General features: G+C 34.2%; 1 protein-coding gene across 10 annotated transcripts in view; it reads left to right on the forward strand.

Moving 5' to 3' along the window:
* The window catches only part of Trim37 (tripartite motif containing 37), a 139271-nt gene that overhangs the window by 21487 nt on the left and 93604 nt on the right, over positions 1 to 24180 (forward strand). For all 10 annotated transcript variants that reach the window (XR_009224774.1, XM_046423202.2, XM_058572330.1 and 7 more), the window contains exons 8-12: positions 2821 to 2888; positions 12354 to 12478; positions 18472 to 18522; positions 20197 to 20278; positions 21239 to 21315. Coding sequence is in view for 9 of the 10 variants with exons in the window: in XM_046423202.2 (XP_046279158.1) it covers positions 2821 to 2888; positions 12354 to 12478; positions 18472 to 18522; positions 20197 to 20278; positions 21239 to 21315 (403 nt within the window). In the remaining variant the exon portion in view is untranslated. The remainder of the gene's footprint in view (positions 1 to 2820; positions 2889 to 12353; positions 12479 to 18471; positions 18523 to 20196; positions 20279 to 21238; positions 21316 to 24180) is intronic.

Genomic DNA, 24180 nt, shown 5'->3' on the forward strand with positions numbered 1-24180 from the left:
TGCATGCCAGGCAAGTGCGCTACGGCTTGAGCCACATCCCTAGCCTGAACATAAAATTTTAAACATAAAGTTTAGGGAAAAAAAATGCTAGTTTGTTTGGCATGGTTTGATTTAGTGTCTTTGAGCTTAACCTGTAATTTTAGTCCATCTAACATTTTACTGATGCAAAATCAGCTTTGCATTTTTCATCATAGTGTAACATGAAATACATATACTTTAGTAAGGTATGAACAAAGAATTTTTTTATTTGCTATCTTTTATTAAGATGCAGATATCCTTGAGTTTGGATATTCATGTATTGTTTCACAAATTGTCTTTGCATTACAAAAATATTTAGTCTTATAAATCTATACTGATCTTAGTGATTTTCAAGACCCAACGGCAGATCTTAAAGAATCATAACTTTAGATTGAATAGTACAGCTTACCCGCACATTGGAGCAATTAGAAGAAACCTATAGACATCTAGTATTTTTTTTTTTTAATGGTACTAGTTTAGATAAAAGAAGTGTAAATGAAAATCATAATTTTTGTTAGGCCCTTAGTCAAAGTTAATTGTATGTATAATGATCTTATATTTTCAGACTTTAAAATGATGTTTGAGACTTTCTTAATTTTATTAAGCCATATAAAGTGCTGGGATGTTAGTATGTACTAGCACTTTTAAAACTGAAGCTTTCTTCAGTGATAATGTGATTTTAAATTGCAGCTAAGTATACATGATTTGCCCTTGCTTTTGTTGAATGAGTTTGCCTCATTGCTTCCTTTGTTTAATTGAATTAACTTAAAATCAAACAAGTCTTTAGTACAAATCTGTTTTTTGAAGACAAGATCTTACTACATTGCTGAGGTTCAGCTTGTACTTGAAATCTTCCTACCTCAACCTCCCTTCGGTTGCTGGAATTACAGGCGTGTACGATTTCACCTGGTAGCAACTGTGTAGTTTACTTAGTGGAATGATTTCCTTTTCCAAAAATTTAACCTGCCCCCTGTTTTTGTGGTTTTCAAGTGATTTTTCATTATGAAAAGTTATTGCAATTTGAAATATCCAAGGTTGTTTTTATAATTAAATAGGATACTTTTAGGCTTAGAATAGCTCTACAATAATCTTACTAGTAGTTGGTTAGTATTATGAGGAACGTCACACTTTGATTTATATCTCAATTTCTACCACTAATTATTTTCCCCCCAGAGTACTGGGGATTCAACTCGGGATTATTCTAACTTGGAGCTATATACTCAGTCAAGTAAATACCCAGTTGTAAATATAGTTTGGGGATATATTTTAAAGTTGACCTTTTCACTTTTTCTTAAAACATTTTTTGTTAGTACATTCAGACCATTTTTTTTTCATAAACACAAAGTCTGAAGGACTAGAAGCATTTCTTATGAATTAGCAAAAGTTTCTATTTTGAAACAATTATTACTAAGTTGCCCAGGCTGTCCTTGATTTTGGGATCCTCCTGCCCCAGCCTCCTAAGTATCTGGGATTACAGGCATGTGCCACTGTACCTGTCTCTACCACTAAATTTTAAGTTGATTATATGTGGTAGTATTGCCCAAAGTGCTAATGCTTTAGGACTATAGGATATGGTGATGGTAGACATTATCTCTGATAATATAATCTAACTTCCATATTTTTGCAATCAAGAACTTGTAATCATTGGACATGGTGGCACATGACTATATTCCTGGACACTTGATAGCAAGAGTGTAAGGTCAGTGCCACCCTGGGCAATTAAGCGAGGTGCCATCTCAAAATAAAAAAGCCTTAAGATGTTGCTCAGTGGGGGCTGGCGTTGTGGCTCAGTGGTAGAGCGCTCACCTAATATGTGTCAGGCACTGGATTCAATCCTCAGCACCACATAAAAAAATAAATAAACAAAATAAAGGTATTGTGTCCTTCTACAACTAAAAAAAATTTAAAAAAAAAAGATGTTGCTCAGTGGTAGAATGCCCCAGGTTCAATTCCCACAAATAAAAAACTTGTGATTTTGGCTTCAGAAAATGAAAAATAAAAGGTCTGTATTATCTCCTTTCATCAAATAACACTACTTTATGGAGCTGTGTTTGTGGCTCAGTAGTAGAGCACCTGCCCAGCATGTGTGAGGCAGTGGGTTCAATCCTCAGCACCACATAAAAATAAATAAATAAAATAAAGGTATTGTCCATCTACAACCAAAATAAATAAATAAAAAATGTTCTGAAAGCACCAAAAATAAATAAAACAAGCTGGATTGGTGGTACACACCTGTAATACCAGTGATTCCAATGGCTGAGGCAGGAGAATCCAATAGCTGAGGTCAGCTTCAGCAGTGTAAGTAGATTGTTGTCTGGATCCCAAGTTTGGGGACAGCCTTGCAACTTGGTGAGGCTCTATGAGACAATAAACAATAAAAAGAGCTGGGGATATAGTAGCTTAGCTGTATAGTGCTTGCCTAGCATGTGTGAGGCCCTGGGTTCAATCCCCAGTACCAAAAGGATAAAAAAAAATCTAGAGAAATTAACATTTTTACTTCAATTATATTGTAATTGTACTTCTTTTTTTTAATGTTGGAGGTGGAATCCCAGGCTTTTATTGTATGTTAGATGAATTTCATACCCCTAAATTGAATTTCTTCTAAAAGTACTTCAGATTAGTTCTAATTCTATAATGTTAATTTCAATCCTTTAAATTCTAGGAAAATCTTTAGAGTAGCCGTAATAAATAATTTTTCTGTACTTGAAATGGATTTGTTTTTATTGAGTATGCTTTTGGAAGTTAATTTCTTTCTCAAACCAGTGATGAGTTCAATATTGATGTTTTGCTATATTTAAACAGGTCAGAAGACATCTCTAACCCAAGAAACGGAGCTGTTAGAATCCCTTCTTCAGGAGGTAGAGCACCAGGTGATGAAATATTAAATGTAATGGTCTTTATCCATTTTAATCCATATTTCCTTTTTTTGGTACCAGTGATTGAACCTAAGGGTGTTTATCCACTGAGCCACATGCCCTAGCCCTTTTCTGTTTTTTGTTTTGAGTTGGGGTTTTGCTAAGTTGCTTAGGGCCTTGCTGATGGCTGGCTTTGAACTTTGGATCCTCTTGCTTCAGCCTCCTGAGTCTCTGGGATTATAGGTATGCTCCACTGTGTCTAACTTTCCATATCTCGTATTACAAGTTCTTTTTTTTTTTTTGAGAGAGGGAAAGTTATGTCTGATCCATTTTATTGTCTTTCCCATTCCCATCCCACCTCCCTTCCCTTCATTCCCCACCATCCAGTCTGGTGAACCTACCCCCCCACACCCTCCTGCCATTGTGAGTCAGCATATTCGGCCTTTGGTTTTTGGGATTGGCTTATTTCACTATGATTGTCTCTGGTTCCATCCATTTACCAGCAAATGCCAGAATTTCATTCTTCTTGGCTGAGTAATATTCTGTTGTGTATATGTACCACATTTTCTTTATTCATTGATCTGTTGAAGGGCACCTGGGTTGGTTCCGTAGCTTAGCTGTTGAGAATAGAGCTGCTATGAACAATGATGTGGCCATGTTGCTATAGTATGTTGTTTTCTTCTTTTTTTTTTTTTAAGTATTTTTATTAGTTGTAGATGAACACAATACCTTTATTTTATTTATTTATTTTTATGTGGTACTGAGGATCAAACCTAGTGCCTCACACATGCTAAGCATGCATTCTACCACTGAGCCACATAGTATGCTGATTTTAAGTCCTTTCAGTATAGGCCCAGGAGTGGGATAACTGGGTCAAATGATGGTTTCATTCCAACTTTTCTGAGGAATCTCCGTACAGCTTTCCAGAATTGTTGGACTAATTTGCAGTCTCACTAGCAATGTAGGAGTGTACCTTTCCCCCCACATCCTCACCAACACTGTTACTTGTATTCTTGATACTTGCCATTCTGACTGAGTGAAATGAAATCTCAGTGTAGTCTTAATTTTCATTTCTCTAATTGGTAGAGATGTTGAACATTTTTTTCATGTATTGTATTCCTTCTTCTGTGAAGTGACTTGTTCAGTTCCTGTGCCCATTTGTTGAATGGGTTGTTTGGGGGTTTTTTGAGGGTTTTTTTTTTTTTTTTTTTTTTTTAATATATCCTGGAGATTAGTACTCTGAGGTGCAGGTGGCAAAGATTTTCTTCCGTTCTCTAGGCTCCCTCTTCACATTCTTGATTGTTCCCTTTGCTGTGAAGAAGTTTTTTAGTTTTGGTACTGCCCCATTTATTGATTCTTGATTTTACTTCGTGTGCTTTCAGAGTCTTGTTGAGGAATTTGGTTCCTAAGCTGACATGATGGAGATTTGGGCCTACATTTCTTCTGTTAGTTTCAGGGTCTCTGATCTAATGCCTAGGTCCTTGATCTACTTAAGGTTGTTCTATGTGGGGTGAGAGATAGGGGTTTAGTTTCCTTTGGTTATGTATGGATTTCCAGTTTTCCCAGCACCATTTGTTAAAGAAGCTTATACTGTCCTTGATCACGTTTCTCTCTCTAATCAAGTATCGATTTTTTGTTGTTGTTGTTGATAAATTTGCTTATTATTGAGTTATATAAATGGAATTACACTTTATGTACTCATTTTATGTGTAACTTCATTCAACAAAATTAGTATTTTTAAATTTTTTTTTAGTTGTTGATAGACCTTTATTTTATTTATTTATATGTGGTCCTGAGAATCAAACCCAGTACCTCACACATGCCAGGCAAGTGCGCTGTCTTTGAGCCACAGCCACAGCCACAGCCCTCAGCAAAATTATTTGCTGTGTGCATCAATAATTATTTTAGTGCTGAGTAGTATTGTATGTTTATTTTTCCATTTAATTCCTAATGGTCATTTGACGTAACTGTAAACCCTGAAATCCAGTTTTTGGCTATAACAGACAAAGCTTCTATAAATATACATGTCCAAGTCTTTACATGAAAGTGTTTTTTTTTGTTGTTTTTTTTTTCCCTGTTGGGTATGCTTATGGCTCCATCAAATGGTTGATAAATCATTAATTTTAAAAATAATTGCCAACAGTTTTCTGAATTGTACCATTTTATATTTCTTTTTCTTTTTTTTCTTAATATTTATTTTTTAGTTTTCGGTAGACACAACATCTTTGTTTGTATGTGGTGCTGAGGATCGAACCCGGGCTGCACGCATGCCAGGCGAGCGCGCTACTGCTTGAGCCACATCCCCAGCCCCTATTTTATATTTCTAACAATATTATATGAGAGTACCAGTTTCTCCACAATACTGCCAACACATGATATAGTTTATTTTTTAACTGATGTCCTGGGAGTGTCTAATTGTGGTTTAATTTGTTTAATTTTGTGGTTTATTTGCCTCATGACTAATGATCATAAGCTCCCTTTTTAACTAAGTTACTATCTGTGTATCTTTTTTGTTGAGATGTCTGTTCAGATCTTTTGTCCATCATTTTATTGTCTTGTTTTTTTGATTTTGTTTTCAGAATAATTCACATAAAGTACTAGATATATGCCCCGTATCAGATAAATGCTTTGCAAAGATTTTCTTCATCTCTATATTTCATTTCTTAAGTGTCTTGTGAAGAGCTGAAATTGTACTTTTTTTTCTTTTTTTAGTTGTAAATGGACACAATATCTTTATTTTATTTATATGTTTTTATGTGGGGCTGAGGATTGAGCCATTGCCTCACATGTAGTAGGCAAGTGCACTACCATTGAGATAAAACTCCTGCTCTGAAATTTTACATTTCTTTTTAAATACCTTTCTTTAATTTATTTTTATGTGGTGCTGAGGATCAAACCCAGTGCCTCACACGTGCTAGGCAAGCACTGTACCACTGAGCTGCAACCCTAGCCCTGAAATTTTACATTTTAATGAAGTCTAATTTATCAATTAATATGCTCTTGATGTCATATTGTCATATTTAGGAAATCTTTAGCTCAGGGCCAAAGGTTTTCTCTTGGAAAATTTGTTATCATCATAGGTTTTATATTTAGGCTTAGTAGTGCCTTTTGAGTGTTTAGTTGTAATTGGACACAATACCTTTATTTTATTTATTTTTATGTGGTGCTGAGGATTGAACCCAGTGCCTCACATGTGCGAGGCAAGCGCTTTTCCACTGAGCTACAACCCCAGACCCTTTTTGTTTTGTTTTTGAGATGGGGTTTTGCTAAGTTGCCAAGACTGGCTTCAAACTCAAGATATCTTGTCCCACCCTCCCAGTTAGCTGGCGTTATTATCATGCATCACCATGCCTGTCTTCAAATTCAATATCTTGAATAGTTATAGGGCAGTAAATTCACATTTACTATTTTCTCTTGAGTGAGCTTTGGTAGTTTATGTGACTTTCAAGGATCTATTCTGTTTCATTTGAATTTATTGGCATGAAGTTTATAATAATTTCTTGTTATCCTTTTAGCAGTTTTAGACTCTTAAAGATGTCACCTGTTTCTTAATTTGTGTCTTTCTTATTTTTTCCCCGATTGTTCTGGCTAGAAGTTTATGGGGTTTTACTGATGTTCTCCAGAAACTAGGTTTTGATTTTAATTTCTTTTTTTTCCTATTACATGGATTTTGATTTTGATCTAATTATTTCTTCTGCTTAGTTTTAGTTTAATTAATTCCTTTTTTCCCTAATATTTTAAGATGGAAGCTGAGGTTATTGATTTAAGACCTTTCTATTCAAATATTTTCTTTTAGGCCTATGAAGTCTTCTTTGATCCATGGGCTCTTTATAAGTTTGTTTAGTTTCTAGATATTTGGTGATTTAGAAAATATTCTTTAGTTGATTTCTAATTTAATTTTATTGTGTATAACTGAAATCTATTTTTAACTTACTCTTTGAATTTTAGCATGTTTTATTCTCAAAATACAGTACATCCTAGAAAATGTTCTGTGCACAGTTGAAAACTGTATTTGCCATTTTGGGGTGGAATGTTTTATTGGTGGTAATGAGGTCAAGTAGACTAATGATCATTATTACTATATTCTTTCAGACTTTCTATGTACAGGTTGAACATCCCTAATCTGAAAATCCAAATTCTAAAGTGTTACAAAAATCTGATAGTTTTTCAATTCAAATATGATGCCACAAAATGGAAAATTCCACGCCCAATCTCATGTAACAAATTGTAGTCAAAAATGTGTGCACTAAGAATAGTTTATAAAATTACTTTAGGCCATGAGAATAAGGTGCTTATGAAAGGTAAATTTTGTATTTAGACTTGGGTCCTATTTCTAAGGTGGGTCCTTATGTTTATGCAGGTATTTCAGTATCTGAAAAAAAAAATCTAAATTCTGACATACTTCTTGACCCAAGCATTTTGGCTAAGGAATATTCAATTTGTATTTGTATTATTAAATATTGGGAGGAGATATTAAAATCTTAGACTGTAACTTTTGATTTGTCTATTTTGTTAGCTTTATCAGGTTTTGATTAATAACTATCTGGAATTATTATGCCTCATTATAAGGTACTGGGGATTGAAGTCAGGGGCACTGGACCACTGAGCCACACTCCCAGCCCTATTTTGTATTTTATTTAGAGACAGGGTCTCGCTGAGTTGCTTATCCCTCTCACTTTTGCTGAGGCTGGCTTTGAACAATACTTCTGTCTCAGCCTCCTGAACTGCTAGGATTGCAGGCATATGCCACCTCTCCCCACTGATAATCTTTAATTTTTGATTGGGATGTTTAGGACATTTACATTTAGTATGCTTATCGATATGATGAAGTTTTAGTCTTGCTATTAGTTTTCTATTTGTCCCATCTTAAATTTATACACACACACATTAAAAAAATGTTTATTTAAGTTGTCGATGGACCTTTATTTATATGCTGTGCTCAGAATCAAACCCAGTGCCTCACACATGCTAGGCAAGTGCTCTACCACTGAGCTACAGCCCCAGCGCCCATCTTATGTTTTTGATCTTTTTTCCCTGTTTTTTTCTTTTTAAATATATTTATTTTTTTGTAGTTGTAGATGGACAACATGCCTTTATTTATTTATTTATTTTTGAGAGAGAGAGAGAGAATTTTTTTAATATTTATTTTTCAGTTTTCGGCGGACACAATATCTTTGTATGTGGTGCTGAGGATCGAACCCGGGCCGCATGCATGCCAGGCGAGCGCGCTACCGCTTGAGCCACATCCCCAGCCCGACAACATGCCTTTATTTTGTTTATTTTTATGTGGTGCTGAGGACTGAACCCAGTGCCTAACATGGGCTATTATTTTGTATTCTTATAAACAGAATATATAACGCAGATCCTGATATAAAATTTTGGTAAAATCACTATCATAGTGATTTAAAAATATAAACTGATAGCCCCAACTAATATTTATTTTATTTAATTAATTTAATGATCAATTAAATAAATAATTTTATTAATTAAATTAATTGATAAGCTGAGGAGGCTGGCTTTGAATTTGTAATCCTCCTGCTTCACCCTCCCACCTCACTGGGAGGTGGTGCTGTGGATTGAACCCAGGCCTCACCAGGCACCACTCAGCTATACCTCCAGTCCCTCAACTAATATTTAAAAAAGAAAATTAAGATGTGTGATCTAAAATATACTTATGGAATACTGAATCCTAAAATGAAAAATGTATTTGTGTGTGTGCGTGCGTGTATATATATATATTTATACACATACATGTATATTTTTTGGCTGATTCTAGAAATTGAACCCAAGGCAAGGTGTCACATGTGCTAGACAAGCACTCTTCCATTGAGCCTCTTCTCTATCCCCGAGAATATATATACTTTTCAAGCCACATCGAACAAATTCACCAACTGATCATGTAGTAAGGTACATAGAAATGTGAGGAATTTTCAGAAGTTAATATAAAAAACATTTTCTAAAACTAGATTATAATTAAAATAGGCATAATACTTTAAAAATCTAAAATATTCTTTAAAATGTTCAAATATAACTCAATTGTTATGAGATAAATCACTGTTGAAAATATAAAATTATTAACATGCCAGCCGTATGTAAGGGATATGTAGAAGAAAATTAATTCCGAAAAACATTTATTTATTTATTTTTGGGTACCAGGGATTGAACTCAGGGGCACTCAACCACTGAGCCACATCCCCAGGCCTGTTTTGTATTTTATTTAGAGACAGGGTCTCACTGAGTTTGCTTAGCAGCACCTTGCTTTTGTTGAGGCTGGCTTTGAACTTGTGATCCTCCTGCCTCAGGCACCAACCCCCACCCCTCTTCCCCGGGATTACAGGTTTGTGCCACTGCACCCAACTAATTATTTTAATAAATTATAAATAAACGAATTGTTCTCAACTAAAGAATCCAGGAAAGCAATAAGAATATAGAAGCATAAAATGGGAAGAAATGGTGAAGATAGACGAAATTAACACAAAATGCCACAAAGTAGTTGAGACGAACAATATAATTGAATCTTGGGAAAGAAATGAGTTAAGTGAAACTTTAATCAGGTTTGACCAAGAAAAATAAATCATCTTACAGTATAGTGGGAGGGAAAACTGGGATAAAATTGCAAAGGTAAAAGAAATTTGAAGAATAAAAATATCTTTTAAGTAGTTATATAAAGTACTTACTTTATACCAGGCTCTGTTCTATGTGCTTTGCACATTATGAGCTACTTCATATAAGTAGAATCCACAAGAAGAGGATAATTTTCCAGAAACTTGTAATTAATGAAAGTGACTTAATATAATTTAAGCCAATAAGTATTAAGTAAATTGTTGATAAGTCTCTTCCAAAATACATCAAATCCAGATTAATAGAAAGTATTTCCCAGATTTTTAATTATCTGTTGGGGAAAGTTTGATCAGTGGGTACTAAGTTATAGTTTGATAAAAGAATACTAGGGTGACTATAGCATTCCTATACTGTTTACTTCAAAAAGTTTAAAAGAAGAGATTTTCAAAGTCTTAAACAAAAAGATAAGTGTTTGAGGTGGTATATGTGTTTAAACTGATTTAAATATAACACAATTTATAGACATATTGAAACTTGACATATCACTTTTACATTCATTTTTTTTGTGATTTTATGTCATCTGTTAAAATTTTTTAAAAGTAATCCAGGATTGCCTATTGGCAATACTTCTTACCAGAAGTCCTATTTATTGAATTGAGAAAAGTGCAATATAAATATAGACAGGAGCTGGCACCTGCCTGTAATCTCAGTAGCTTGGGAGGCCCCAGGCAGGAGGATTGCAAGTTCGAAGTCAGCCTCAGCAACTTAGCAGGACCTAATCAACTTATTGAGACCCTGTTTCAAAATATAAAAACAGCTATAGATGTATCTCAGTGGTTAAAGTAAATATATATATATATATATATATATATATATATATATATGGAAAGGAAAAGATAATGCTCTTCATATGCCAAAAGTATGATTATCTATGTAGACAATATATTAACTCTTAGACCCTCTTTAGTGAGCTTTGTTGCACATAAAAATCAGTCGTGTTCCTACATCAGGAATAACTAGTTAGAAAACTTACTTGAAAAAGATTTTATTCATAATATCAAGAAATACTACTAAAGGATCTGTGCATAAATCTGACAGATATTTAAGATCTTTGTAGAGACAATTATAAGGTAACAAAACAGCTGAATGAAGAAAAATACTGAGTCTCATTCTCAGATGTACATTTTTTATTTGTGAAATGAGATGTGTCAGAATTAAAGATTTTCTTAATGGCATATAACATAAGCATGCTTAATAGTCTGTTTTACTAACTGGGTATGATGGCATGCCTATGATCCCAGTAATTTGGAAGGCTAAGATGGGAGCATTGCAAGTTCTAGGAGAGCCTCAACTTAGCATGACACTGTCTCAAAAAGGACTGGGGAATGTAGTTCAGTGGTAAAATACTCCTTGATTCAAACCTTAGTACCAAAACCAAAACAACCCCCAAACCAAAAGATAGATATATGACAAAGATGCAGAAGGATGTTCAACAAATATTGACAGTTATACATTGGGCAAATAAAATTAGATCTTCATCTTAACTCTGATAAGAATCAGTGCCAGATGGATTAAAGACCTAAATTTGAAGAGTGAAATTTGATTTTTCCTGTTATTTTAAGAGGAGAATATCTGATATAGGGAAAGGAAAGACCTCTTAAGCCACAATAGGCACAAAATATAAGGAGAAAGACTTAGCTATGTTAAAATTAAAACTTATTTTGAACAAAATAATCTTTAAAAAATAGGTTGATGAGCTACAGATTGGGAAAAGTTATTTGTCATTCCGGAAACTGAATTGGTATACAGGATTTATAAAGAAATACAACTCTGGGGTATGGATGTAGCTCAGCAGTATAACACTTGCTGTGAGGCCATGGGTTCAAATCCCAGCACTGCAAACAACAACAACAACAAAAAACTAACAACCCAAACTATAATATACAGCTAAAATAATAATAAAATAATACTGCCTGCCTGGGAGGCTTAAACAACTGAAATTTATTTTCTCATAGTTCTGGAGGCTGTTATGCCTGTAACATAAATTGGGTGATTGGGAGAGAGACAGTTAATTCCTTAATAGGTTATGAAACTGTTTTCACATAAAACTTTGTGATCTTTACAACAAACTGAATGAAAGAAGCAGTGGTAAATATTATTTCAACTTTATGTGTAAATAGACTTAGTCATGTAAGTACTCATTGGCAGAATTAGAACTCCAAACTCTTTGTTGAATACAAAAATTAGTGGTCTTTTAACTACTATGCTTATTTTTACTAAAGTTAGGTTTCTCACTTTTTAAATATTTTATATATATATATACTTTTTAGTTATTGAGGGACCTTTATTTTTATTTATATGCAGTGCTGAGAATCAAACCCACATGCTAGGCAAGTGCTGTATCACTGAGCCACAACCCCAGTCCCAGATTCCTAACTTCCTACCTTTGAAATGTAGTAGTATTTCTGGAATTGATATAGATTAAGTAAGGGGTGTGTGTGTGTGTGTGTGTGTGTGTGTGTTTTTGTTTTATATCTTAAAATTTCTATTACCTAAAATGCCATTGAAAAAATGCTTGCTTTTTGTAGGCTTTCCACCCATAGGATTTGTTTGTTAATACAAATAATAGCATCACTATACCAGTGTGGAAATATATTTGTAGTTGTTCAATATATGCTTATCCTAAAATATGAGGGGTGAAAAATGGATTCAAATCTTGATTCAACCACTTTATATTAGAATAAAAACTTAGATCCTTTGAAGATTGAGAATTCTCAAACCCACATTGATTTATTTTTATTTTTCTCTCTTTTTTGGGGGGGCTATATAACTGGATTAATTTCTAGTTCTTTACTAAAATTTTCGAGGTGCCATTGAATAGTGATTTTGTTGGTTTAGATAATTCTTTTCCTCACACAGTTGCGGTCTTGTAGTAAGAGTGAGTTAATATCTAAGAGCTCTGAGATCCTAATGATGTTTCAGCAAGTTCATCGAAAACCCATGGCATCCTTTGTTACCACTCCTGTTCCACCAGACTTTACCAGGTATGACAGTTTTTAGATTTCATTTTCATTTGATGTTTGTGTGCAAAAGATATACACTTGTTTCTAAAGAATAAATCTTCTTAAGTATATATAGCTTTATAAGATGCTTTTTATAATGTGATCTCTGTTACGCATGTAAATCTGGTCTCAACTCAATAGGTGGTACCCACCAGTAATCCCAGCAGCTTGGGAGCCTGAGGTAGGAGAGTCACAAATTTGAAGCCAGCCTCAGCAATTTAGTGAGGCACTAAACCACTTGGTCAGAATTTTAAAAAAATATATAAGGGACGGGGGATATAGCTCAATATAATGTGCCCCTGTGTTCTGTCCCCAATACAAAAAATAAAAGACAATAGACTAAAAGAAACAAAAAAAAAAGAGAGTAAATTAAAAACTTTTTTCTTGAATCTTTTATTTACCTTTTGACTTAATTTGTATCTTGTTAAACAGAATTGAGAAGTGGATAAAATGTCCAATATGACCTGGATCTTCAAAGATAGTGGGAGGAAACTATTGCAGCAATTGCAACCTGCGTATGTTTCTAGTGTTCATCTTTAAACTTTTTTTAAAGCATATTTTTTTATCATATGTAGAAAATACACTATTTTTCTTAACACTAATGCTTGAGATTCTGTTGAAAAGTGTCAGTGCTAGACCATACCCCAGTTCATTTGAAACGAATTTTCTGTGTATTTATTAGTTGGCTATAAAGTCTTGACAAACTTTCAGGGTGGCTTAAACAAAACAATTTACTTCCTCACAGTTTTGGAGTCAAGAAAAAGTATCAGAAAATTCAGTGTCTGGTGAAGCTTCTGAAGTGGTAGGCATTTGCGTTCACTGTCTTCACGTGACTTTTTCTCTGTTCACGCAAGGAGAGATCAGTCTCTGGTGTTTATTCTCCTTATGTGGACAACAGCCTTATTGGATTAGGGCCCCACTTTTACCTCATTTAGCCTTAATTACTTCCTTAGGCCCTAATTCCAAGTCACATGGGGGTTTAGGGATTCCATGTAGGAATTTGGGGTGACAATTCAGTTCATTAACTTTAGGTACAGATTGACACAGTTTGTTCTTTTTAAATCTTAGCTTATTCATAAAATGAGGGCCAATGTTTCAGATTACTATTTTGGTATGACACATTTTATCTTATACTTTAAAGGCGGCTTATGAAAAAACTATCATGTTTTTCTTACGTGTTGAGGAGAGTTATGGTTCATTTAGAAAACAACTCTTGTTATAAAAAAAATTTAAATTTTTTTTGAACTCACTTTCCTTTTCTCTACAACACAATGCTATCTAATGGCCATAAGGCATACATTGCACTGGAGTATATGGTGTAAGCCAGGGTTTTTCTACTTTGGCGTTTTTGACATTTTGAGTTGGATATTTTGTGTTATGGAGGGAGTTTCCTGTGTGTTGTAGGATGTAGCACCCTCTTGCCAGTAGCACTCCAACATTATCACCTTGCAGTTGTAACAAAATGTTTCCAGACATTGCCAGATATTCTCTGAAGGCAAAATCACCCCTGGCTGGGAATTACTGGTAAATGCACTTGTTCCTTATCCTAGATGGATTTTTAAGGATCATGAGTGAGGGTCCCATAGTCCTATAAACAGAAAGGCAAACTTACTGATATGCAAGGGAAGTCTTTGTTTCTGATTAACAAACCTGATAAAACCAGGCATGGTGGCATTCTCCTGAAACCCCAGATATTCAGGAGCCTGAGGCAAGAGGATCACAAGTCTGAGTTCAGCTTCAGCACTTTAGTGAGATCCTGTCTCAAAATATGAAAAGGGCTGGGGATATAGCTTAGCAGTAATTACCCTGGGTTCAGTCCCTAGTACCACCAACGGACAAACGAAATACCTGATAAAATAACATCAAAGCACTGAAAAATTTTAAAAGTGTTGGGTATTTGCTGTCATTAAATAGGTTTGGGTGATTTAAGAATATTCACCAGGGCTTGGGCTGTAGCTCAGTGGTAGAACGTGTGCCTCGCACATGTGAGGCACTGGGTTCGATCCTCAGCACCACATAAAAATAAGTAAAGATATTGTGTCCAGCTACAACTAGAAAAAAAAAATATATATATATATATTTTATATATATTTATTTATATATATATTTATTTATATATATTTATATTATATATTTTTATATATATATAAGAAAGAATATTCACCAATGTCCCAGTGCTTCCTCTATTTAACTGTGTGGTCACATTTCAGTTTCAAAGGTACTGTTTTCCAGTCTATGACCAGTGGAAGAAAACATAGCTTTTAACATTTAACATTTAGATTGTTTGGGAAAATTCTGCTGCTGCTTTTCCTCTTAGTTTCCCCTCTCTTCCTATTCCCTTTTCTTTCCTCCCTTCCTCCCTTTCTTTCTCCCTCTCTCCCTCCCTTCCTTTCTGTCTTTCTTTTTTTTTCTTTCTATGGTGCTAGGGATCAAACCAGGGCCTCAATGCATGCGTGCTGAACAAGTGCTGTACCACTAAGCAACATCCCCAGCCCTTAGAAAATGCTTCTTGAGCACCCTAAGCAATATTAATATCATAGTATAGTTGGAGAACCGCTGATTCAGGTAAATTTCTCTCCTGTTACCACTTTCAACAGCTTATCAGGCAAGCAATAGTGCTTTCCAGTGTGATAATTAAGTGGCTTCCTGTCTAGTAATGCCCACCACCTTTTTGGAAATTTTGGCTTTTAGCTTAACTCTAATTTTTATTGGAGACTTAGTTTACTATTGCAATATACAGGAAACAGAGGTGATCTGTTGATAACTTGATCAGCAAAGAAGAGATGGCCAAATAAAAAAGACTGGCATTTATTGATGTTAAGTTACAAATCAAAGTTTAGAAGTGCGAAGCAGTAATGTTTTAAGCTTTGAGATTGAGACTGGATTGTCTTTAGTTCTGTTAGTTAATGTTTGGTGTTGAAGCTACTATGGAGATGAAAAGGTGCTAGCACTATTGTAGGTGTTAAAGAGGAACTAAAAATATCAGTCAGATATTCCACATTAAGTAAAGAATTGTTTTTTAAAATCAAATATTTGTACTCATTTATATACCATTTTATATCAGTTCTGAAAAGAAGTCAGGGTAAAGACTGGAATGGTCAAGAAAAGTATAATCTGGAAAAGAATTGGGAAAGGTGTTGAAAGATATGTAGGATTTTGTTGGAAAGATGAGAATGGGTATGCATACATACAAAATATGGATATGATAAAAGCTGTTATATTCGGGGGACAACAGGGAATAATCTTAGCTAGAATTTGAAAGGTTATTTATTGTTGAGGCATAATGAGAAATAGAACTGTTTAGGTGTCCCTAAGGAGAACTGAGAAGAGTGAATAGTATAGCTCTGAGTCCATAGAGATTATAAGTTTCTGGGAGAATAGTCAAGTTGGGAGGGAGAACCAATTTTTATGCAGCTTGATCTATTTCCTTAAGGGAATGAAGTGGATACTTGTCTTCTCTTTCCATCCTTTATTCACTAAGTTAGGAGGAGGTCATATTTCTAAAGATGCACAACTCATTGGCTTGCAAATTACTGATTAGATTTATCGTTCCATTAAAGCTTCTTAGGCACTAATTGCATTATTTCTGCTAGAAAGCATATGGAAATCATATAAAAAGCATAGAATGGATTTGAGGCTACTTCCCCATATTCTGTGAAGATGAAGATTAACATCATCATGAGATGAATCCATTCATAAAGAATAGTCTATGTTTGTGGGAGAAGGTATAAAATTATGAGAAGATATAGCAGTGCATTATGTGTAGACTGAGAATGGTAATAATAAGATTAAAGATAACCTGAATAATCACAATTTGGAGTTGTTAATAAATAGTTAAAGGTGGAATAGACCATTTAGCTGTGTTTATGGCTTTGAGTATATAGGTAAAGAGTGCAAAATAAATTTTTGAGCAAATGTTTCTCTTCATGATCTGACAGCAAATATTTATAAATATTCATTCAGTGAATATTTATTTAAATGTTAGCCATGTTCCAAGCTTGTGTTAGCAGAAAATGCAGTAGAAGAGCCCTTGTGATTGATGAGTTAGGGTTTAGTGAGAGATGACTGAAGCAGTCATAAAATGTGATGACGGGTAATAGAGGAAGTGTATGCATCCTGTTTTATGCTTTCTCATTGCACTGATTTGATATAGTGCTGTTTGTGTCTGCATTTTTCCTGAAAGGTACATGTGTAGAAGTATATCGCAATATATTGGATTGACAGATCTATTTTCTGTGCTCTGAGTGTGATCATTTTTTCCTCATCTGGTGAGAGCTAGACTACACTGTAATATCTTGGTTAGTGAGTTTTGGCAACTGTAGTCTTCATCCTGTAAACTTTTTCTTAGATCATTTTCAGTTGACTGGGTCATCTTCTGCTGTTTATATTCTGATAAACTCTTTTAACCCTTAGTGGCTGATGAGGGCTGGGGATGTGGCTCAGTGGTAGAGCCCTTGCCTTTTATGTGTCAGATTCTGGGTTTGATCCTCACCACAGTGGGATAATGGAGGTTGTGTGTGTGACAATGATAGTCTGGATTTAAGGTAATAACAACAAAGGAACGATATTACACTGGATGTTGAGGGCATGATTGGAGAAACACTACATAGCTCATCAGGCAGCTGGGGATTGGTTGAAATCTTTAGATACTATGAGGATGATCTAAATATAGGCAAACTGACCAATACTGTAAATTACATAAGATTATAGCCCAAAATATACCACTTTGTGAACAAATTTGAGGACTTTATTGGGAAGATTCCTTTAGACCTCTGATTAGATTTGTGGTTCCATTAAAACTTCTTAGGCACTAAGGGCATTATTTCTGCTAGAAAGCATATAATGGGGAGACCTTAGGGCTGACTTCCACGAATATCTGACTTCTAAATCACTTACATGAAGGGGATTAAAGATCTAGGGGTGAAGAATATGAATCAGATAACAATTGACCAGGGATATGAGTGCTTCACATAGTCAATTTGGATAGTAGTTTTATAGTTAACAATTGCAGGTCAAAGTCCATCTCCTTACTGTGAAAAAGATGTGACCTATTTAGCTGAATAAAGAATAATTTATTTTTTATCAATACTGTATTTTCATAGGGAAAATCACTAATTTCTTTAGGCACTATCATAGTGTGACAATGTTATTGATGTGTCCCTCTCTTGTTTTGGTCAAATTTTTGATGAATTGGCTTTAGAAAATGTATCTGAAGATATTGGAAATGGCTTTCAGTTTGTTGTTTTGTTAAACTTTTTATCAAATTTATAGTGTGTATTAAAACACTGTATATGATAAGATTTTTATAATAAATGGTGCTTTAATGACTTTAGAGGTGTTCTAATGAGAGTACCACAAGCCATCCACATGATCTAAGGGTAGTTACCAGCAAAATGGATTATCTCATATCCCATCTGCTATAGTTATAGTTAAGTTCTCTTTGGAGGAGATACTATGGAACTAAAGTTGTTTTAGGTAAATTTGCATTGCCAAGAAAGTCTTATTATGCTAGTCCATCCCATTTATCTCCTAAGTGATTATGTATTATGTAGGTTTATTTACTAGTAAATAGTCTCAAAGTATATTTAAAGTCTATTAATATTTCTACAAAGTTGTTTTGAAGGAATTCTTTGGATAAATTGTGATATTTTTAACTTTGCTATTTCTTTTCATTTCTAAAGCCTGCTTATATTTGTTTTATAATTCAAATTTGTAGCCTAAGCACCAATTTCTTTCTTTTACCTATTTTCTTGAGTATACTTTTTTTAGTCTCTTTGTAAAATTTAAAAACTTGGTAGTTTTAGGAATTCATTTAATATTATATTTAACAAGGATTTGGAAATATCTCATAGGGACTAGTTTAATAAAGTTTTAAAGGTATTATTGAGGGACTTTTTGTTTTTAAACTAAATGAAATTTTAAAGTTGCATATTAAGCTAAATAATTTTTTTTTTTTTTTTTTTGCTTCTTTTTAGTGAATTAGTGCCATCTTATGATTCAGCCACTTTTGTTTTAGAGAATTTCAGGTAAGGGTTTTTGACAACTTTGTGGGGTTTTTTGTATGTATACATAAGGAAAAGTGAAAAAATGTGATTCTTCAGTAGGATAGAGATTGGTGATCTGTGTCACTCAGATTAATAATCTTAGAAGAAATAAGTTTCCTATTAGAAACATAGATGGTGGTCTCAATTGTACAATATCTGAAATGCTAGGACTGGAAGTGTTTCAAATTTCAGATTTTGGAATATTTGCATATATTTAATGATGCAGAACGTAAGTCTAAACATGAAATTCATTTGTTTTATATACACACATTATATTTGTAGCATGCAGGTAATTTTATATGGTATTGTTAGTGCCTTGTGATTTGTCTGCAACACATCAGATGAGGTGAGGTGTGGCATTTTCCACTGTAGATTCATGTTGGAGCTCAAAGGTTTCAGATTTTGGAATGTTTTGAATTTTAAATTCTCAGATTGTCTATGTTCTACCAAGACTGATAAACATTTTAAAGAAGAGAGTCTACTTTGCTTTTGCTAAAGTGCGGGGCCAGAAATATAGAAGTCAGTGATCCCCCACCTACCCATCCTACGAAACAAAAGTGTTGGGGTCCATTTGTTTCAGCTCAAAGTGAGAAATTGCCTATAAGAGGCTATTATAAGAAACTTACAGGCTTCGTAAGTTGCATGTTAATTTTATTAGCCTTTGCTGTTTTTAGTTTAGAAGCAAAGATTCAAAATCACTAAGATCCTTAGGGACTTGTCTTCAAGGGCAACATGAAACTGGGAACTAAAAATCTTTTGGGAAAAGAACTTGGAGTAGGCAATAACATCAAAATAAGGTTATACTGCTGGGTGCAGTGGTGTATGCATGTATTCCCAGTGACTTGGGAGGCTGAGGCAGGAGGATTGCAAGTTTGAGGCTAGCCTGTGTAATGTAGCAAGGCCCTGAGCAACTTAGTGAGACCCTGCCTCAAAATGAAAAATAAAAAGGATTGAGAATAGAGCTGATTTGGTAAAACACACTGGGTTAAATATACCCAGTACCCCTTCCAAAAAAAAAAAAAAAGATTTCCCCCATCTAATGTATTTTTTCTTATGGGATAATTTTGTGGCTAAAGCATAGTCTCTAAGAGGTTTTCCCCATATACATTAAGGTTTAGGAGGTTATTCTCTTGTTTTTCCATATTAAAAAAGGATAATCATACTACACAGAAGTGGGAAATAAATATTTGCTTTTCTTGTTTTTTGTTCAGTGCTGGGATTGAACCCAGGGCTTTGCACATGCTAAGCATATGATGATCTACCATGAGCCATGCCTCCAGCCTTTTTGGGGAGTGGAGTGGAGGGATGATGAAAGACTGCTTATTGGGAGAGGTGGAGTGGAGGGATGATGAAAGACTGCTTATTGGAGCAGAATTAATTTTAGGAAACTTAATGATACTTTCCTTTTCCCTTAAATGTCACAGTTTCGTTTTTACTGAACTTTATAGATATTGCTGAATATTTCACTATTAAATTTTCTCTTATTTCAGAATGTAGATAATATCTAAAGTTAACAGTGAAATCTTGACTTATTCAGTTGCTGTCTATGAGTTGTTCAGGATTTCATATAAGTAACTCGAAGAAAGTAGTTGGTTTTTAAACTTATTGCCATTTTTACAGTTTTGATCTTGGGATTTGGTTGTTTTTTTTCTTAAGCACTTTGCGCCAGAGAGCAGATCCTGTTTACAGTCCACCTCTTCAAGTTTCAGGACTCTGTTGGAGATTAAAAGTTTACCCAGTAAGTTTTTTATATTTCTAATTTTGAAACCAAAGATCATTTATTCTTCCATGGTGTATTTGTTTAATGTTTTAATGGAGTAAGGAAATTAAAGTAATGATGATTTTGTTTCTTTGTGGGATACATTACTAAATCTGTGGAAAAATGAGTTAAGTGTGGATATAACAAATCCTGAGACATGATTAAATTTTATTTCTGGTTTGTAAAAGAATTATGCTTAGAAGAAATATTTAAAATTCTTCTTTTAAAAATGCTTTAAAATATTAAAACAGAAAACTATAAAAACATTTGCTGATGGTGAATTCAGGATTTGACCCATATGTTTTCTTAAATTGGCCCATGAATTTTTATTTTTTTAGGCTGGTTTTTGTGAAGAGTTCTGTGTATGTTAAACCTGTTAACACTTTTCAGACTTGTTAATCCTTAAGTTGTATGCCTTGATATTTTCACTTTTAATGTACGGAAGTTTAAAACTGTTATGGACTCAGACCTGTTGGTGTTTTATAATTTATTTTATTGCTTTTAAGGTAAAAAACATTTCACAATTCAGATGTAAGATACCAATCTGCATTTTGTTGATCTTACTGTGCCATAAATTTTTCGTTTTTTTGGTGTTTGTTTTTTGCCTTCAGCTTGTGGTTTAATTTTTTTAAAATTGTTGAACAGTTTCTATTTGCATAGCCTTGTTTTTTTAAGAACTTTATTCTTTTTTAAATTTTATTTTTTAAATTTTTTCTTGTTAGTTGTACATGACAGTAGAATGCATTTTGACACATTGTGCACAAATGGAGCACAACTTCTCCTTCCCGTGGCTGAACATGGTGCCAGAGTCACACCAGTAGTATAATCATACAAGTATATAGGGTAATAATGTCTGTCTCATTCCATCACATCTCCACACCCACTTCCTTCCCCTCACTCTCCTCTGCATAATTCTAAGTTAACCTTCTTGTTTTTTAGGATGGAAATGGAGTTGTCCGTGGATACTACTTATCTGTGTTTTTGGAACTCTCAGCTGGTTTGCCTGAAACTTCCAAGTAAGAGTTGTAATAAAATGTGTACCTATCTATATCTCCCTAGCAATTTTCATTAATTACTTTTGTTAATTGCTTTTTTTTGTGTTAAGATGTATATTACTATGGAATCCTTGGCACAGTATGATGATATTATGAATAGTTTTAACTGTTTTCTCTCATTTAGGAGTATAAGGATTTATACTCTTAAATTTATTGGGAATCCCAGAGTTTTTCTTTATATGTGCTATATCTGTTGTTATTTTCTGAATTAGAAATTAAAACGGAGAAAAATATTTAAAAAATTTAAAATTCACTGTAAAATAAGCCTATTGCTTATTAACATAAACAGTTTTTTTAAATGAAAAGTGACAATTTTCCTAAACAAAATATTTATTATGAAAATTTCTTGCTTTGCATTTTTGGAAATCTCTTTACTGTTTTGCTTAGCTGAGTTGGGTATGGTGGTTCTTGCCTGTATTCCCAGTAACTGAGTGGAATGAGGCTGGGGGATTGCAAGTTTGAGGCAGGCCTCAGCAGTTTAGCAAGAATGTATCAAGATAAAAAATATAAAGGGCTGTGGCTCAGTGGTACAATAACCCTGGGTTCAATCCCCATTATTGGACAAAGAAGACAGTGACAACTGGATTCTCCCATTTGCTTCTATATTTAATTTCTTATAATAAGCTCTTTTGATTGAAATATATATAAATAAAATTTGGCCTCACAGATTTTGAATACACTTAGTTGGAAAAATTTGAAAATGAGATATAATTCAGAAGCCATAAAATTCACCTGTTAACAAATGTACAAGTCAGTGATTTTTTTTTTTTAAAGACCTAGAGTTCTGCAATCATCAGTTATATCCAATTTCAAAACATTTTTATTACCCTAAAAAGAAACCTTGTAGTCACTTACCAGTTTCTTTCTGCCTAGTCCCTGGCATCCACTAATCCAATTCTTGTTAAGGGGAAATATTATAAAAAATAGTTTTATAATTACTTATCTTCTTTAATGTCATACTCAATCTGAACAAGCAGTAGTTTGTTTAAATGTTACCTGTGATGTGGAATTAAGAGCCATATCAATGAACTTTTTTTCCCCTTATTATATAAAATCTGTCGACTCTGGTACAGAATATCTGTTTATAGCTAACATGGAGTAACAGGGATGGGATTTACCCCTTTCTCCTGCAACAACCCCCAAAAACCCAACATTTTCTAGATTAGGGAACAAATGAAGCAATTCTCAAGAGATAAGAAACAGATTAGTTCTTTGATTGCTCTGTCCTATAGCCATGTGTGTTTTCAGGCTGCAACACAAGGATGGGTATCTGAGGTAGAATCTTGTAGACTTTTTAGTTGAGGAAGTAGTGCTAAGAGTTTAGGACATCTAGTACAGCTAGAATGCATCGTACAGATTACCAGAGAGGACAGAGCAGTAAAGCCACAGAAATCCAGAGATTCATAGTGGGTTCACCTTGACTATTCAGCAGAGTACTGATTAGGACATTCATGTGAGGCAAATGCCTGAATTTGGAAAAGAACTACCTGAAAGGATTAGAGGGAATAATTGAGTACCTGATGCTTACACAGAACTAGGCACTATGCTTACTTCCACCAACCACAGTGGAAATACTTAAAATTAATGGGATATTGGGTAGTGTACTGAAGAAAATTTACCCTAAGTAGCAAGGAACAGTTATCCCTAAAGTGAATAATGCTCTGGATTCACCTAATAAATGACTGCAAGACCCAAAAGGATCAAATTGTTTCCAGGTAACCTAACTCCATCCTAGAATGAAGCTCAAGAGAATTTACAAGATTATAAAAGTATCCAACATTAAAAAAAAATTATTTGCAGTGTTTGGTGTGCAAAAAAAGATATTAATGAGTATGCAAATAGGCAAGAAAACATACTTAATAAATGAGGAGGAGACTCAATCAATTGAAATCAGGCAGGAACTGACAAAGAATGATGAGAGAAAGACATTAAGACAGAATTGTATTCCATTTGCACAAACAGTTAAGTAGAGATGTGGAAGACATAGAAGACTCAAATTGAACTTCTTGAAATTGAACTATTTTTGGGCTGGGGATGTGGCTCAAGCAGTAGCGCGCTCACCTGGCATGGGTGCGGCCCAGGTTCGATCCTCAGCACCACATACAAACAAAGATGTTGTGTCCGCCAAAATAAATAAATAAATAAATATTAAAAACAAAAAAGAAATTGAACTATTTGAGGTCACAAATAGACTGGATGGAATGAATGACTGGTTAAATGTTATAAAAGTTATTGTAGGGCTGGGTTTGTGGCTCAGTGGTAGAGTACTTGCCTAGAATATGTGAGGCACTGGGTTTGATCCTGAGCACCATGTAATGAATAAAAGTATCGTGCCCATCTGCAATTAAAAATATTTTAAAAAGTTATTGCACTTAAAGGCATAGTAGTAGAAATTAGACAAATCACACATACAAACATAAACATGTATGTATATGTATGAATTCCAAAATGGTAGACTGGCTTCAAGTACCTTAATACATAGTCTCTGAAGGTGGGGATTGAAAGCAAATGAAAGAGAATACAAAAAAAAAAAGGGAGACATATCTCAATCAGTGATTATTTATTATGCAATGGAGGGGCACATTTTAAGGGGAAAATGGTGACTGGTTACAACAAGGTCTGAGTTTTATAGGGCCACATTGCGGGAAAAGTTTGTCATTTACTTTTGGCGGGTGGGCTTTTAGCAGGCAGGGGAACTTTGTCAGGTAAGGGAAACTGCAAAAGATTAGAATCCTCAGTTGTCCTTGTTGTGTGTGTGTCTGTCCCACCCAAGGGTTCTAAGTTTCCACCTCCTTCATTCCAGATGACTTGGGGCGAATTCATCAT

This window comes from Marmota monax, unplaced genomic scaffold (assembly GCF_021218885.2).
Source record: "Marmota monax isolate L192 unplaced genomic scaffold, Marmota_monax_Labrador192_F-V1.1 WCK01_AAM20220418_F8-fsc00171, whole genome shotgun sequence".
Classification (NCBI taxonomy): domain Eukaryota; kingdom Metazoa; phylum Chordata; class Mammalia; order Rodentia; family Sciuridae; genus Marmota; species Marmota monax.